This window comes from Elephantulus edwardii, unplaced genomic scaffold (genome assembly GCF_000299155.1).
Source record: "Elephantulus edwardii isolate Elephantulus edwardi_28Jun2011 unplaced genomic scaffold, EleEdw1.0 scaffold00007, whole genome shotgun sequence".
NCBI classification, from domain to species: domain Eukaryota; kingdom Metazoa; phylum Chordata; class Mammalia; order Macroscelidea; family Macroscelididae; genus Elephantulus; species Elephantulus edwardii.
In genome coordinates, this window is record NW_006399757.1 from 29,890,796 (window position 1) to 29,907,379 (window position 16,584).

Consider the following 16,584-nt stretch of genomic DNA (forward strand, 5'->3'; position numbering starts at 1 on the left):
ACGGCACTTAACAACAACATACTGTCAATAAACGTTATTATTTATAAACTTCTTCCAATGTAGTTGGTATACATGTAGTTATCAAAAGTCCCAGAACAGCCATGACATGGATAAACAGAGCTATTTGTTGTAGGGTAAAAATAATGACAGTGTTATTTAACCTGATTAATGAGAAATATTCTCAACATAAAAGAAAACAAAATCCCCAAGTCTTCAAAATAGTGATTTGTCAAATAAAGTTCCATAATGTGTATTTAGAAATAGTTTAAGTAAAAATGTATCTTCCTTTATACAAAAGCTCTGATTTTTAAAAGGTGTTCAGCAATAAATCATCCAAAAAAGAAATCACGTGAAGCTACCGATACAATTTCAGACACGATTTAAATCTGTTTGCAATTCTTTTCACTTCTTAATATGTTGCCTTTATACTTCACACTTATCATCTGTAACTTCTTCCTGTCATATATTTCCATCTTCTTTCCCTTCAATTCTCTGCCAACTGTATACTCTTTATGGATTTGATTACTGGGTGTTGTGGTGTGTTTTTTTTAACAGAGCAAAATGTAACTGAACATTTGTACCTTACAAATAACTTTATAAAGTTCATACAAATGGTAAGCACCATGAAAGAAAAACAACTGATAGAATAGCACACGTATAAAGTAAGTGCCTATGTATGTCAAAGAAAAACTACAAAGGAAAATTAACTGTGAAAGAAAAATACTAAGAACCCATCTTATAGACTATCAAGTACACAATGAGATAAAAATAATAATGTTTTATAGTTTACTATACATTCATACAACTATGTCATTTAGCTTCAGAACAACTGTGTAATGAGGGAAGAAAGTATTAATGACATAATTCTTGGTTTTAGGCAAATACACTACGTAACAGTAACTCTCATCTGTATCCATTGGGTGTTAGTAACACCCCTCTCCCCAATTATGCCAACAAAAGTGCCTTCCAGACATATCCAAATGTTCCCCAGGGCACAAAATCATCACCACTGGAAAATCACTGGCAGAAAAAACCTGTATGTCACTTTTTGCAAATAGGGTTGCTGAACTCAGAAAATTTAAGGGACTGGTTCAAGGCCACTCTCATGACACCAACTTGAGAGTTAAAGGCCTCTGCCATGAATGCCTTGGGTAAATCACTAATTACTACTTAAACTGAAAGTGATCTTTGTACGCCAACAATCTGTGTATTTCAGACATTTCTAAACTCCCTTTATTCTCAACTTAGTTAGTCATTATTCCAGGCTTCTTTCTTCCCATAAAAGGAAAACATGTCATTATAATTCCTGGCTAGAAATAAACACACTGAAAATTTATGTAGGCATAAAACATATTTACCCAAGCCATTCTTTAGTTTTTTCAAAGTAGTATCTATCTTTGTATGTGAAAAGATTATGAAATAGGCCATTATTCTTGTTTGATACAGTAGTTCCTATACCATACAAACTTTATGACCCACCTCTATTATATACTTATAACAAATAGGATCTTATTTAAAAAGCTCCATAGCAAGAAAGCTAGTAAGATACTAAAAGTTCAGTGAAAAACACCAATTATCTGACCAAAAATACTTCTCATAGACCAGTGCTTCTAGTGGAGCTTTTCAAGCTTGCTGATAATGTACAGCTTTATTCTGTTTAATTAATAGCATTTTTTTCTTATGCTTTTTGCATATGTGAAGAAATACTGGGTTCTCATAGTAATACTCTAAACATGAACATTTTGGTTAGTCAAGCGCTGTATTTAAGCAGCATTTACTGCTTTTCAAATTGTTTCTCAACAGAAGGCGGCACAATGGAATTGTCGCAGGTAATGCATTGCTATCTGTGTGCAGGCTGGAAAGGGAAGACAGGAATGTCAGAGAATCAGGGTGAAGAACCATACCTTCCATGACGTAGACCAGTGACCCCACGTCCCCTTCTTTGATGATGCAACTGTCCTTGCCATATTCCACTGGGTACATACAATCCACAATCTCCTGGATCTGCGACAGTTCTAAATTCTTCATAAAGTCATTGTCAAGGATAGCCTCCTTTATGAGATCCTTAGACCTGGACAAAGAGAGGGAAAATTTACAGTTAGGTGTGACAATCTTAGGTTTGAGAGTCATAGAGTCCTCTGGTGCATACAAATGAATTTTCTTCGTAGGAAACCAAAGATTTCCTGAAAGACTCAAGAATGACGTAATTCCATAGCAACAGAAAGGCAAGAAGACATTTTCCTTTAAGTAAGTTATGACTTAATGCACACATAAGGAACCAGCTTAAAGTGAAAACATACAACCCGTTGTGTTATTGTGGTGGTGGTGGTGGTGGTGGTTCGCAACATCTTTATTTCTAATAGCCAAAATCTATCTCAGGATAGATCACTTCATTAGCGTATAAAAATCAAAATGGAAAACATGAAAATACATATTGTCAGGACCAGCACAGTATTGAAGGCTAAGGTAAAGATGGTTAACACGTAGGCTAGGAGCTTAGCAACCTATACAGACATAACACGTTTGGAAAGTTGTTCTAGACAACCTCCTTCTAGACATCTCAGTTAACAGAACTTGTCCTCAGATATTCTGAAATGATTTAATCTTAAGTAATTCACACTCTCATTGCCAATGAGTTGCTTCTGACTCCTGATGACTCTCCACCAGGCTTCTGAGGCTACGCATCTTAACAGAAACAAGAGAGCACCATCTTGTCCCACAAAACAGCTAAGGGATTTGAACTGTCAGCCTTCCAGTTAGCAACACAATGGGTAATGAGCTCCTCCCAAATAATAATTGCTGTTGCTGTTGTTACTGTTAGGTGTCTTCAAGTTTACCGTGAGTTATAAGAATCCAATGAACAATAGCTATAAACCCTGCCCTATCTTCACCGTCCTCATGTTCCCTAACATTCTCAAGCCCACTGTTGCAGGCACCACTTCAAGCCATCTCATGAAGGGGCTTCCTCTTTTTTGCCAATTCCCTACCTCACCCAGCATGATGTCCCATTAAAAAAATATTGTGTCACCCAGACAAACCTTCCGCAAGTTTTCACAGGTCTTGCAACCTATGGATTCATTAGCAGCACAATTCTTTACCAATAGACAAACAGAGCTCCTTTCAGCAATAAATAAACATATGTAAAAATGAAAATCTCTTCCTCAATAGATTACTGTATTTCTGTTAAAACTATGTTTGAAGAGTGAGATGTTTTTAACAATGATAGCACAGAAATTCTTACACAGAATTGTTTGTATAATAAGAAAGTATGTCTGCAATGAAATGGAAAGAGAATATAATCTTTGAAGTTAGAAAGATTTTAATTTCCAATTCTATGGCCTCAGTCTGCTAACAGTGCCATTAAAAAAAACCCCTTTACTAGTTTGTCTAATCCTATTGACTCTCCATTCTGTCAGTTGTAAAATTATATATTTAAAGAAAGAAACTGCAATCAATCTTATTGAGGGTCCTCCTCTCATTTTATCCTTCACTCTTCCAAGCATGATGTCCCTTTCCAAGGCTCGCCTCTCCCAGCAACATGCCCGAAGTATGTGGGATGAAGCTTTGCCTTTCTTGCCTCCAAGGGACACATTGGCTGTATTTTTTTCAAAGACATATTTGTTTGTTCTTTTGGTAGTCCATGGAACAGTTAGTCTATTTTCCAAAACAAAACCTTAAAGGCATCGATTCTTTTTCTGTCATCTTTCTTCATTGGCCAGCTCTTAGATGTCCAGCAGGTGACTAGGAAGACTGTGGTTTGAATCAGGAGCACTTTAGTCTTTGAACTGACATCATTGCTCCTCGGTAATTTGGAGAAGTCTCCGATAGCAGATTTTCCCAGTGCACTTTGTCTTCTGATCATCTGACGGCTAGTATCAAGGGTGTTGATTGTGGGTCGAAGTAAGATGAAATCATTGACAGTTTCAGTCTTTTCTCTATCATGCTGTTGCTTATCAGTCCAGTGGTAAGAATTTTTATCCTCTTTATGCTGAGATGTAATCCATGCTGAAAGCTATAATCTTTCATCTCCTGCAGCCTTTTGTAAGAAATCCTCTCTTTACTAAATAGACTTCTATTTAGATCAGAGAACTAGGTAAAAAAAAATGGGTCCATAGTTTGAATATGATGAAGACTGACTGACTGTTGTCATCCCTAGAATCTCAACTCAATTAACTACAAATAGTATCTTGTTCTTTGGAACAAATAAATCACTATTAATGATCTATTAAAGACCAACATCTTAGAAATGCATCAACATGAAGAAATAAAGTCTTTTTCCAAGAAAATTATTAATTAGCTCAATCCAAAAATGGCTTAAGGTAGTCAATTTCTCTTGGTTATAAACTAACCTGTTTTATAAGATGAAATAATGAAGTCTATCATAGCATGAAAGAATTATCCAAATATTCTAAGTGCTTATCGAAGACTGTCTGAGGAGGGCTACAAAGTGTACTTGTTCCTCAAACTTCATTTTATTTGGAGGATATTTAATCTCTAATCTCTGAAGAAACAAACTAGAGGCTTTTGCATACAAGCTTGTGTCATTTTAAAACAAACTAATCAGTTCAGGTCTGTGTCACCATACTTATTTCCTTCATACAGGTAATTGTCCAACGGCATGTTTGTCTCTGAAACGTCATAAGCAATCTGTGTCTCTGTCTTCACAGCAACATAGAAATCGTACACCATCTGTGCAGTACAATCAAAAGATGTTCTTGGCAGTGACTAATATTTAAAACCCTGCCTCATCACAGAATCTTCTTTTAAGTCCTTTCCCATTGAGAACACTGAACCTTAAGTCAACTCTCATTAGTTTCCACTTGCTCCTACATTGTTGTTGTTGTTGTTGTTGTTGTTGTAGTTAGGTGCCGTCCAGTTGAATATGACTCAAAGCAGCCTATCAACAACAGATCTGCATCCTGTCCTGTTCTGTGCCATCCTCACTATGCCTGATACACTTGGGTTCACTGCTTCAGTCACTATGTCAATCCATCTCAGTGGGAGTATTCCTCTCTTCGACTGACCCTCCACCCTTCCACGTATGATTGCTTTTTCCATGGGATAAACTCTCATAGTAACATGTCCGAAGTATGAAAGACAAAGCTTTGCACCATCTTTGGGCGAGCAGGGCAACTCCCTAACTGAGTTACGTCACCAGAGAGAAAGGTCTGGTTAGTAGTGTTTGTCAACTTTCATAGTTCAATAATTCCACCACAGACCATTTTAATTTACTAATGTAAATTCATTCTGCTTAATAAAGCCCTGTGAACTTAAGGAACAGTTATTACACAAACCAGTATAAACTGGTAAAACCCACTGGAGGGTCAGTTAAGAGTCAATTCTGACTCGATAATACACGACAACATTGCTATTTTAGGGAATGCCCTTGTGGCTTAGTGGGTAAGGAGTTGTGCTGCCAATGAAAAGCAAACAGTTCAAATCCATCCATCAGCTGCTCTGAGAGAGATAGATAGGCATTCTCCTCTCCTAAGATTTACAGTTTCTGAAAACTCACTGGAGAGTAGTTATTAATTGGTTCCAACTCCACGGAGCTCTAGGTGGCTCTGGTAGCCAAGCGGTAAGAAGCCATGCTGTAATCCCAAAGGCACACAGTCTGAATATGCTAAAAGCTCCACAGAAGGATGCACAATCTCCTCCTTGGTGATTAAATGCCTCTGAAAACCACCTAGAGGATGAGAAGGATGGGCAATCTCCTTCTGTGTGATTAAGTGCCTCTGAAAATGAACTAGAGTGTCAGCTATGGGTTGGTTTTGACTAGACAACACACAGAAGATCAAACACTGCAGCTTTCAGTATGGATTGCATCTCAATATCAAGTAAACAAAAATCTTCACCACTGGAATGCTATGCAACATCATAACTGATGGGAAAATCGTTGAAATGTCAACTATTTCATCTTACTTGTATCTATAATCAACATCCTTGGTACTAGAAGCCAGAAGATCAGGAAACGTTGCCTTGGGGAAGTCAGTAGTCAGAGATCTCCTCAAATTACTGAGGAACAATGATATAAATTTTTAAAATCTAATGGCCTGATTCGGGCCATGGTCTTTTCCAGAACTTGCTACATGTCTAAGATACAGACAATAAATAAGAACGACAGAAGAACAGATGTCTTTGAACTGTGGTATTGAAAAAGAGTACATCTCATTGACTGCCAAAAGAACAAACAGATATATCTTAGATAAAGTATAGTCAGAATGTTCCTTGGGGGCAAAAATGGCAAAGCTTAGTCTCACGCACCTTTGATATGTTGCTAGGAGAGGCTATTTGGAAAGGGACATGATGCTTGGAAAGGTGGAGGGTCAGTGAAAGAGAAGACGACCCTCATTGAGCAATCGGCTCAAGTGTATCAGAGATGATGAGGATAGCACATGACAGGAGAAGGTTCAGATCTGCAGTTCATAGGGTCGCTATGACTTGTACTCAACTCAATAGCATCTAACAACAACAAGATAGTATTAAATAAATACACAAATATAAAAACTACTGGTATAAAAGAAAAACCCCACTACTGGTATGCAATTCAAATCCACCAGCTGATCTGTAGAGGAGATATGAGCAATCTCCTCGCTTGTGATTAATTGTCTCTAAAACCCTGTTGGAGGGTCAGCTAGAAATCAGCTCATATGGCACGGCACACAACGACCACATTGCCATGATAGTAAAGAATTCTTGTAAAATAAACTCATGTGAATCAGTGTCCTACAAATATTTCATTTCTTTAGACTTCAAATCACTGACTCTTAACTCAAAATTCAAACTCATATCCTTTGAGTTGTAATGGGCCCATAGCTGACCTTCAAGTAGGTTTTACACGTACAAAGGTTGTATTTTTAAGAGTACAAGACAGACTATATTTCTCCCATCAAGTAGCTGGTCAATTTAAACTCATGCCTTTAGGTTAGTATCACAACATCTTACTTACTAGGTCACCAAAGCTCCAACTAACCCCCTGGCCACTCTTACCTTAGGAGAGATTTAGGCCTCATCTCCAATTTCAAAAGCTATCATGAGAAGCTGAAACTTCCATCCACTGCCTACCTACATCTTCATTTTATACTAGTTTCTTTTTAATCACATACCACGTAGCAATAAACATAAGTTAAGAGCAGTTTTGCCTAGTAATGTGAAAATTAACATGGAGAGAATCAGTGCAATGAAAAGATTAATAAAAATGAACATCAACTGCCACAACTGAAAAATACAGCATAGAAATTTCTAGAATCAATTTTTGACCTTGAAAAAGAATTAAAATGCCTTTACTAAAATCACTATACCTCCCAATGGCACTGGAGCTCAAATGTCTAGAGAGGCAAGCAAAGAGTCTAGCTTCAGTGTCACCTTGACCTCTGGTCTGTGAAATTGGGAACTCTTAAGTCCAAATTCCCATGACAGTTCACAGCTCTTTAACTCAGACACGGTCCTCACAGGAGCTCCCAACAATTTCTAACCCAGGAGTCACTGCAGAAGGATAATCTCATATTTCTATTTTGAGTATTTTATTAATCACCTGTAAGAAAGGCTCTGAGACTAGTCCTCCTGCTGCCACCATTGTTACGAGACTGGCCAGTGAGTCTCGTTCCTTGTCAAATAGCTTTCCTGAATGCTCTACACAGGCGTCAACTGACCAATTTTATTATCAACCAGCCCACATTTTTCAAAGATAAATTTTGATCTCACATAACTTTGGATCCATTTTATTTCAAACTGCAAGACAGCAACAAATATCAGCCTAAATCTTCACATCAACCAACTCTGTTAATTGTTATCTCAAACTTAGGATAAAAACATGAAGAAATCAAAGCTATTTTTGGCACATACAACCTATAATGGAGCTCTGGTAGCCCAGTGGCAAGAAACTATGCTACAATTCTCAGAGGCACGTGGTTCAAGTTCACCAGCTGTTTCGCAGGAGCAGGATGGGCAATCTCCTCCTATGTAATTAACTGAAAACCCACCAGAGGGTCAGCTATGGATTACTTCTAACTCTGTGGTACACAACAACCATCATCACCACCCATAATCAGTATTTGATACAAAACATGATAATCATTGACCAAAAGAGTCTGATTGCAACATCGTCCTTAGATCACCAAAGGCCTTAATTCTGTCCATGACATATACTGCAAAATTTTCTTGGGTGTCATCTATCTTCTAACGTGTTACCTGCAGTACCAAAATAAATGAGTATCTAAATAAATTTTAGAAATAGTAACCAGAGAAGAAATAAGTGATTAAGGTAAGAGGAAAAGCCTTGAAACGTAAAATATTTCTTTGCCTGAATGTTACTCATATGATCATTTACAAATTCTCTTCTTTATGAATACCCACTGCATGGTGACCCTCGATTGGGTCTGAGGCTAATAATCTTATGGGAAGCAAGGAGTGCCTGTCTTTCTCCAAAGGAGCGGCTGGTGGAGCCACACTGCCTGATAACACTCCATACTACAAAAGGATTCCTTTCTTTATTAATACTCTCACTTTATAATTATTGACTAGAAACAACGCTAAACAGCTCTTGCAACCACTGGCTAGATGTTAAAGAACAGAAATGAATTACATATAATTGAGGGAAGTGAAAGTTACTGTTCTTTGCAGGTGTTCACAAATGTACAAAAAGTACTGAAGGTCCCGCAGCTGGTAACTGAATTCACCTGGTGCTCCAGGAGGCCTCCTGCAGCTAAATCACACTAGTGAGCCTAACTTAACATGCACAGCGCAAAAGATCCCACATCAAACTCCTGTCCTATAAACCTCCTCTTTCACATCTTGGGGACAGAACTACAGGGTTTCCAAAAGTACTAGAAAGTCTTTGAGAACAAATAAGACACTGAATTACATTATCTAATGTAAGATCTACACAGCCTAATCTGTCAGGAATTGAACTACCCTCAAGTTCAGGCAGATCCCTAAATGTCAAAAAAAGTTGGATTATGTTTTTTTTTTTTTTTTCAAAACTTTACGTATATTTACATGCAGGTGGCAATTTAATGCTTAAAAAAATATCTTTTTTCTCTCAAATTACAAAAACAACTGATACCTCCGAAGGTTCACTTGTTTCCAGCAAGGTCAGCAGGATCCCGATGTGAGTATCCATCAGGTCCCTAACTTTCCTGGCAGCCTTGTCGATCAGGCAGAGGCGGCACCATGACAGCGTTTATCAAGTCCCTTGAAATCCAGTACCCTGCATTGTCATTGCCACCATGTTTAAACATTGCCTTTTCAAATTATGCAATGGCTTGATTTGAAAACTGATCACCAGAGAAATAATTTCAGGGCATGCCACTGTTTAGACACTTCTTGTATTTATTTTCTTCGCTATGTTACTTTACATGTTAAATTTCTTTGACTTAAACACCAAGAAAAGAATATCTTTGACTACTAACTAACTCTCCCTTTCCCTTAAATATTATAGTTTCTCTTAGTTGAAAATGGTGCCTTGAGTAATTTACTATTTCTGTTCTGCTGATGCTTTCAGAATATTAGCATCAAACTTAGCCATATTATAGTGCCTGCACTGTTTCTCACAGGCAGATCATCCGCTCAGATGAACCTGGTTGAGATCTTCTCCAAGTAGCCTACTGTACATCTGTATGTCGTTGCTGTATGCTGTCCAGCCAGTATCTGACCCTCCAGTAGGTTTTCAGAGGCTGTCAATAGCACAGGAGGGGACTGTTCCTCTTCTGTGGAACAGCTGGTAGATTTGAACCACAAGCCTTTGAGTTTGCACTGCAATTCTAACATTAGATAGATATTTGGTCTACCTAAAAAGAGATGGTAGAAATGCTAAGAAACGTCTTTAAGTAACTAATTTTTTAAAGCACTATCAAAAATCACGTGCTGCTAGTTCTAAACACTACAATTTGCAGATTTGTAAGCCAAAAATGAAATTTAAAATCCCCCCAAAACAGTAAGTTGAACTGCCATTAAAGTGGTAATACTGAAACGAAAACAGACAAAAGTCCTTTCCTGTTGATTCAACTCCAACTCATTATTTAGTAGTAGTTGTAGTAGTAGGGAGCTCTGGTGGCATAGTGGCAAGAAGCTGCATTGCAATCCCAAAGGCACAAAGTTTGAGGCCACCAGTGCTCTATGGGTGAAGGATGGGCAATCTCCTCCCAGCAATTAACTGCCTCTGAAAACCCACCAGAGGGTCAGCTATGGGTCGGTGCTGACTCCACGGTACACAATCACAATATTAGTATAGTAAGTGGTTAATCTGTGTTTAGCAATGTACAAGAAGCATTACTTCACTTAAAATCTTACAATGACCTCCTAACTTTGCCAACATGGAAACACAGCTCAGAGACGTTACATAACCAGTTCAGGTACACAACTAGTCATGGGTAGAGCCAGACTTTAAAAATATATCTACTTGACTTCCAAGCCCGCAAAACTAAAGCATATTGACAGTTTGAATAATTTATCCCAATTACAAAATTCAAAAGCAAATGTTCTCACTTATCTCAATTTTGCAACACTAAGGATGTTATGTTTGGATAATATGACCTTTCATTTGCAGAGTGCAATTCATGCTTTCAAAATAATTACACATCTAACATTTCGTTTTATTCTCGCCTCAACTCTGGGCAGTAGGTAGAACAGATGTTACCATTTGACAGATAAGAAGACAAAGGCCCAGAGGTTAGATGCCTGCCAAGTTGTGTCAGATATTAAGTAGAACTCAGTTCTACCAACTACCAGTCTGAAAGGAAAATACTTTTCAAACCTTCCTTTACCATACAAACACTCCTTATGATTAATTCTGTTTCTGGATCTCTCTCTTCATCTCTCTCATCCTCTCCATCACTCTTGCTACCACATCACTAGCTATACCTCTTTCATATCTTCAGTCATTTAACTCTACATGAACTTGGATAAAGACCCACCAAATCCATTGCAACAGTACCAGCAGGGAGCTGAGGTCACTGGGCAAGGATTCTATGGCTTAAAAAATGTCTGTGATGGCTCATTCAGGGAGATTCTCTTTCTGATCTAATTCATTCTCAACGTTAACAAAAGTTCTGAATATGTTTTTGTCACTTCTACAGAGAGATAACCTCTAATACAGAACACCTTTTAAATCCATCAGTGAATTCAAGTTATTTTGATTCCAGACTGTTCACATTTGTTCTTCTGCCACGAGTGAATGTTCTTCTTGTCTCCCTACTTTTCTCCTCCTTCCCCTCCCCTGCCTTACCTTCCACTTATTCAGCCTACAAAGAGCTCAGTGTTCAAAAATGAAAGGGTAATGAAACATACAGAAAATTTCCATCCATTTGGAACAATGTCTGCACTTGAATTTCAAATAAAAAGGTAATTCCCATTAAGCTTATAATAAAAAACCCCAACCTCACTGCCGTCAAGTAGATTCCAATTTGTGGAAAACCTTCATTCGATTCCAAGGTCATCAATCTGAACAGCCCATGTCCTCTTTCTCCCATTAGCGTCTGGTGGGGTGAACCGCTGACTTCAGTCAACAGTGAAACTGCTCAACCTACTAAACCTGTCTCCCTTACTCCTCCACTTAATCAAGACCAACTCAAAGTCAACCTTCCACTGGTTTTCCAAGGCAATAATTCCACAAAAGGGCACAGCGCATCATCACACTGAAAAGCTGCTTTTAGATTAAAGTTCAGAGAGGCTCAGCCTTTGGGTTAACAGCTCAATCTCCTATAGACTATAGAGGCTGAACACTGTGACACGGATGTGTCAAATGCATTAATGGTTGGCTACCCAATGCGGACTGAGAGCGGGGTGGAGCTCCCCGATTGAACAAGTGTGGAAGGAGAAGTGGCATCCACTTCCATAATAGCTTGCCTCCGGAAACCCTATGAACCTAAAGAGAGGATGAAAGGCACCCAAGCGTCAAGGACTCTCCTTCATAGGGTCACTATGAGTTGCCTGCGACTCAACGGCACTTAACAACAACAACATACTTCTAGTTATATAGGAGAGATTCGTCCTTGGAGAAGGACATCATGCTTGGAAGGGTGGCAGGACAGTGCTGGAGAGGATTCCCCAGACGAGATAGATTGACATGGTAACTGGGGCAATGGGATAAGGTGTGCCAGAGTCAGTGAGTCTGGCAGGGTTCAGAGCTACTGACCTAGGGTTGTTAAGGGTCACAGGCAACTCAATTGCATATAACAGTAACAACATATCACTAGAGCTTCCTACCAAGCTACTACTATTGTTGTTGTCATTGTGTGCCACTTAGATGGAACCAACGCACAGCTGATGCTCCAGGAGATTTTCTGAGGCAATAAGTCAAAGGGAAGAGATTACACATTCTTCTCCCACAAAGGTATTGGGCTCCTTATTATGCTTATGTGATTTTTTTAAAGTATTTTTAAAATGTAAACTGCAAGGATTTTGTAATTAATGACTTCAAATATAGATATAGGGAGATTGAGTGGCTTAGTGGTAAGAAGGTGTTCTGCCATCCCAAAGGCCGAAAGTTCAATTCTACCAGCCCCTCTATAGGAGAATGATGGGCAATGTCCTCTAGTCCAATTAGCTGCCTGCTGGGGGGTCAGTTATGGGTCAGTTATGACTCAAAGATACACAACAACAATGTAGACATAAGGTTCCCTGATGGAGTAACAGACAAACGCTGATAGTTATCTGAAAGCCTGGAGATTTAAACCTACCATCCAAGCCCTCAGCTTGAGAAGGACGTTGCCATCAATTTTCATAAAAATTGCAGGCTTAGGAAAATCATGGGGATGTTCTACTCCAACCTATAAAGTCACTGTTAGTTGGAATTTTACTTAAATAAATGTTTCTGTTGTTGTTGTTGTTAATTGATTTTGTTTTTAATCTAGACATGACAAAAAAAATTTGTATCTATAGTAAAATATTAACTTCTAAATGTGAAGTATTTGCTACACAATTATTTTTCACATGTGGACGGGAAGTGGACTCAGAACTAATGACATCATTGCTGACATCAGATGGACCCTGAATGAAAGCAGAGAACACCAGGAAGATGTTTACTTGCTTCTTAATGACTATGCAGAAGCTGTGTGGATAACAGTAATTTATGGATAATACTGAGAAGAATGGGAATCCTAGAACACTTAATTGTGCTCTTGTGAAAACTGTACATGAATCCAAAAGAATACAGCAAGGGGATGCTGTGTTGTTTTAATGAGATGAGGTGTACATCAGGGTTACTTCCTTTCACCATACTAGTGAATCTGTACAACAAGCAAATAATCCAAACAGCTGGAGTATAAGAAGAAAAATGTAGGGACAGGATTGAAGAAGACTACTCCACAGCCTGTGATATGTAGACGACACTACCTACCTTGCTTACTAAAGTAAAGAAACTTAAAGCAATGACTGAGGAAGATCCAAGGCTGTAGCCTTCAGTAGAGACTGTACTGAAACATACCAAAACCAAAAATCTTCACAATTGTACTAACAAGCAGTATCATAAGTGAAGACAACACTGAAGTTGTCAATAATTTCATTTTATTTGGATCCACAATCAACATCCATGGACACACAGTCAAGAAATCAAAGTACTGCTTTGGGCAAATCTGCTAACAAGGAACTCTTTGAAGTGCTAAAGAGCAAAGATGTCAGTTTAAAGATGAATGCATGCTTGATGTAAATTTCAAATGCATATGAAGTTGACAAATAAACAAGGAAGACTGAAGAATTGATGCCTTTAGTCGTGACATTATTGAAGAATACTCAATACACTATGGACTGCTCAAAGAACAAGCAAATCTATCCTGAAAGCAGTGCAGGCAGAGTGCACTTTAGAAACAAGGATAGTGAGACTTGGAAAGGTAGAACGTCAAAGAAAGAAAGGAAGATCATGTACCAATGCACTTGGAAAGCAAAGACTAAGGCCTGCAAAGGATTAGGAAGGGTTTTGTTTTTGTGTTCACATCGGATTGCTATGAGCAAGAGATTAGGCAATAGCTCCTAGCAAATTTTTACAGTAGTAATCTAATATATGTAGAATTTATAAACTTAACAAAGCCTTTTCAATTTAGCAGTTTACAATGTAATGTATTGTAGTTAGGTGCCTCTGAGTTAACTTCATCTCATACCAACCCAATGAACCTTCGAGCTATCCTGCACAAACCTTGTGATCTCTGAGGGAGCTAATGAGTAGGGGCCACTGAGTTAACCATAACTCATAGCAAGTTTATGAACAACCGTGCTCTATCCTCACCACTTCTGTCATGCTCAAACTCATTGTTACAATCACTGTGTCAATCCATCTCATCAAAGGTCATGTTCTCTTGGCCAACCCTCTTCCATTCCCAGCATGGTACGTTTTTCCAGGGACTATCCTTTTCATGACAACATATGTTATGTGTGACTAAGTTTCACCATCCTGGCTTCTAAGGAGCACCCTTGCAGCATATCCTCTGAGACAGAAGTGTTTGCTCTTTTGGCAGGCCATGGGATACTGAATACTCTGTGCTGACAACTCAATTCTGAAGCATCAATTCTTCTTTGCTCCTCCTTACTCACTGTCCAACTTTCTGATGCACAGGCAGTAAGTGAAAATACCATGACTTAGATCAGTTACACCTTAGTCTTTAAATTGATATTCTTGCTCTTTGGCACTTTAGAGAAGTCCTTAACAGCAAATTACTAAAGAGCTAGAAATCTCAAATTCTTTCTTTCAGAAGACAGAAAAAGAAGAAAGGAAGGGAAATTTAAGAAATCCATTTCTAACTTGAATCTACTATCCATATAATACCTTGTGTTATGCTGTCCTTAAAGGTCTGTCTCTTTCAATGTCAAATAAATCATATATTCCAATACAACAATTCTAAGTGCACTGCCCCGCAGGTAAATGCAGGCAACAATGACTGATTGGTTTTTAACCCTATTCTAATTAGTCACAAAGTGATTTAGAGAGTGGCCTGCACTGTTGACACAACTATAGTATTTATGGAAATAAGCCAGACCTGCAAATCTGGTAAACCACTTTCAAGAATGTATTCTTTGTAAAATAAAAGCCACAGCTATTGGTGACTTAAAGACAAAAAGAAGCAGAGAAGCCATAAAGATGTTTAGCCGGCCATGAAGTCAAGGAAGGAAGTATAACAAATAAATGCAGAAGACTTGGATTCATGAAATGTGTGTGTGTGTGTGTGTGTGTGTGTGTGTGTGTGTGTACTGAAATGGAAATAATATACTTTGCAGGTAAAAGATCTAACACTGCCAAAAGATGTCCACCAATATAAGAGGCAAATGATAGGGTTTTGCTAGGCTGAGGTTCCAGAAGAAAGGGTCAGGTCAGAGAAGGGAAGAGAGTCTGTGTCACATGGAGAAAAGTGGGAAGTGGAGCTAACAGCATAAAATCCAGGTCCCTTTGTATTAAACATAGTACTTCTGGCAGAGGAGTAAAACTTGAGCTCAAAACATTGGTTCTTCCACTTGAAGCAGCTAGCTGGAATAAAGGGACCCAAAGGGCAGACACGAAGCAGTGTCCCCAGGATGTTGTAAAGCACTACAAGATAGTATTTCATTGAGTGGTTGGGTTACAACCTAACCCACAGTTAGAAGCATTGCTATTATGGGTGCAATGATGATTAGACACTCCACACATAACCTTGGCAAAGTTTCTAGTTTTTCCTTTATTTTTCACTTTCTATAATGAATTAGGAAGGCAGAGGTAATCCATGACAAGGCTCTAACTTTACTGATGGATAAAGTCTAAGTTCATGAAAGAAAGATGCCCGGAAGAAAGATATCCAGACCAAAAGCTTTAGGTGGTTTGTAGTTTTGTCATTTGAGTTCTACTGTACATGTTAAAGGAGCTCTGCTAGCACTGTGGGTAAGACTTCTGGCTGCTAAACAGAAGGGTGATGGTTCAAACCCCCCAGTTGCTCTTTAAGAAGAAAAGGAAGCAGTCTGCTTTCCTTATGATGGAAAATATTTAAGATTTTCTTATGATTGGAAATCTTATGGGCAGCTTGACCCTGTCCTGTAGGCTCATATGATTTAGAATGTGCTTTTTTTTTTATGGCAGCGAGTTTTCATTTTTTGTACATGTTTTCTTACTGTAACCCCTGTAAAAACCAATTGCAGAAGCAAAGTAGTCACGATAGAAAACAGCTGATCCATCATTTCACTTCTATGCCATCTTTCTTCAAAACCATGTGACTCCAGGTATATATCAACTAGCCTTTATATAGTGGTCCTCTCAATCTGACCTTTGCATTATTTGTAATTCCATCACTTACTCATTCATCAAATTCTTACTGAGCCCCTATTTACGACAAAGTCTTACATATAGCCATTAGATGCGGTATAAAAACACCTGACTCCAATTCCCATCTTCTTACAGCTAAAATTATAGGAAAGAGTAAAAAACCCACAATCCATCTTTAAAATACAGAGAAGCATTTGGACTAAGTCTTCCTTTCAATTCCTTCCAGAGGCATTCCAATGGTTTCCAGTTTGGTTAGTTTTAAACTACAGGACTGTCTACATCTGGCTTAACTGGTTTCCATAAGAGTTGGAAGCAGCCTAAGGGCCCATCAACAAACGAATGGATAGAGAAGCTGTGGTATATCCACA

At 38.4% G+C, this 16,584-nt stretch overlaps 1 protein-coding gene across 2 annotated transcripts in view; it reads right to left on the reverse strand.

Moving 5' to 3' along the window:
* The window catches only part of PRKG1 (protein kinase, cGMP-dependent, type I), a 1,522,098-nt gene that overhangs the window by 1,284,883 nt on the left and 220,631 nt on the right, over window positions 1-16,584 (reverse strand). For both annotated transcript variants that reach the window (XM_006880306.1, XM_006880307.1), the window contains exon 2: window positions 1,905-2,071. In XM_006880306.1, coding sequence (XP_006880368.1) covers window positions 1,905-2,071 — 167 coding nt within the window. The remainder of the gene's footprint in view (window positions 1-1,904; window positions 2,072-16,584) is intronic.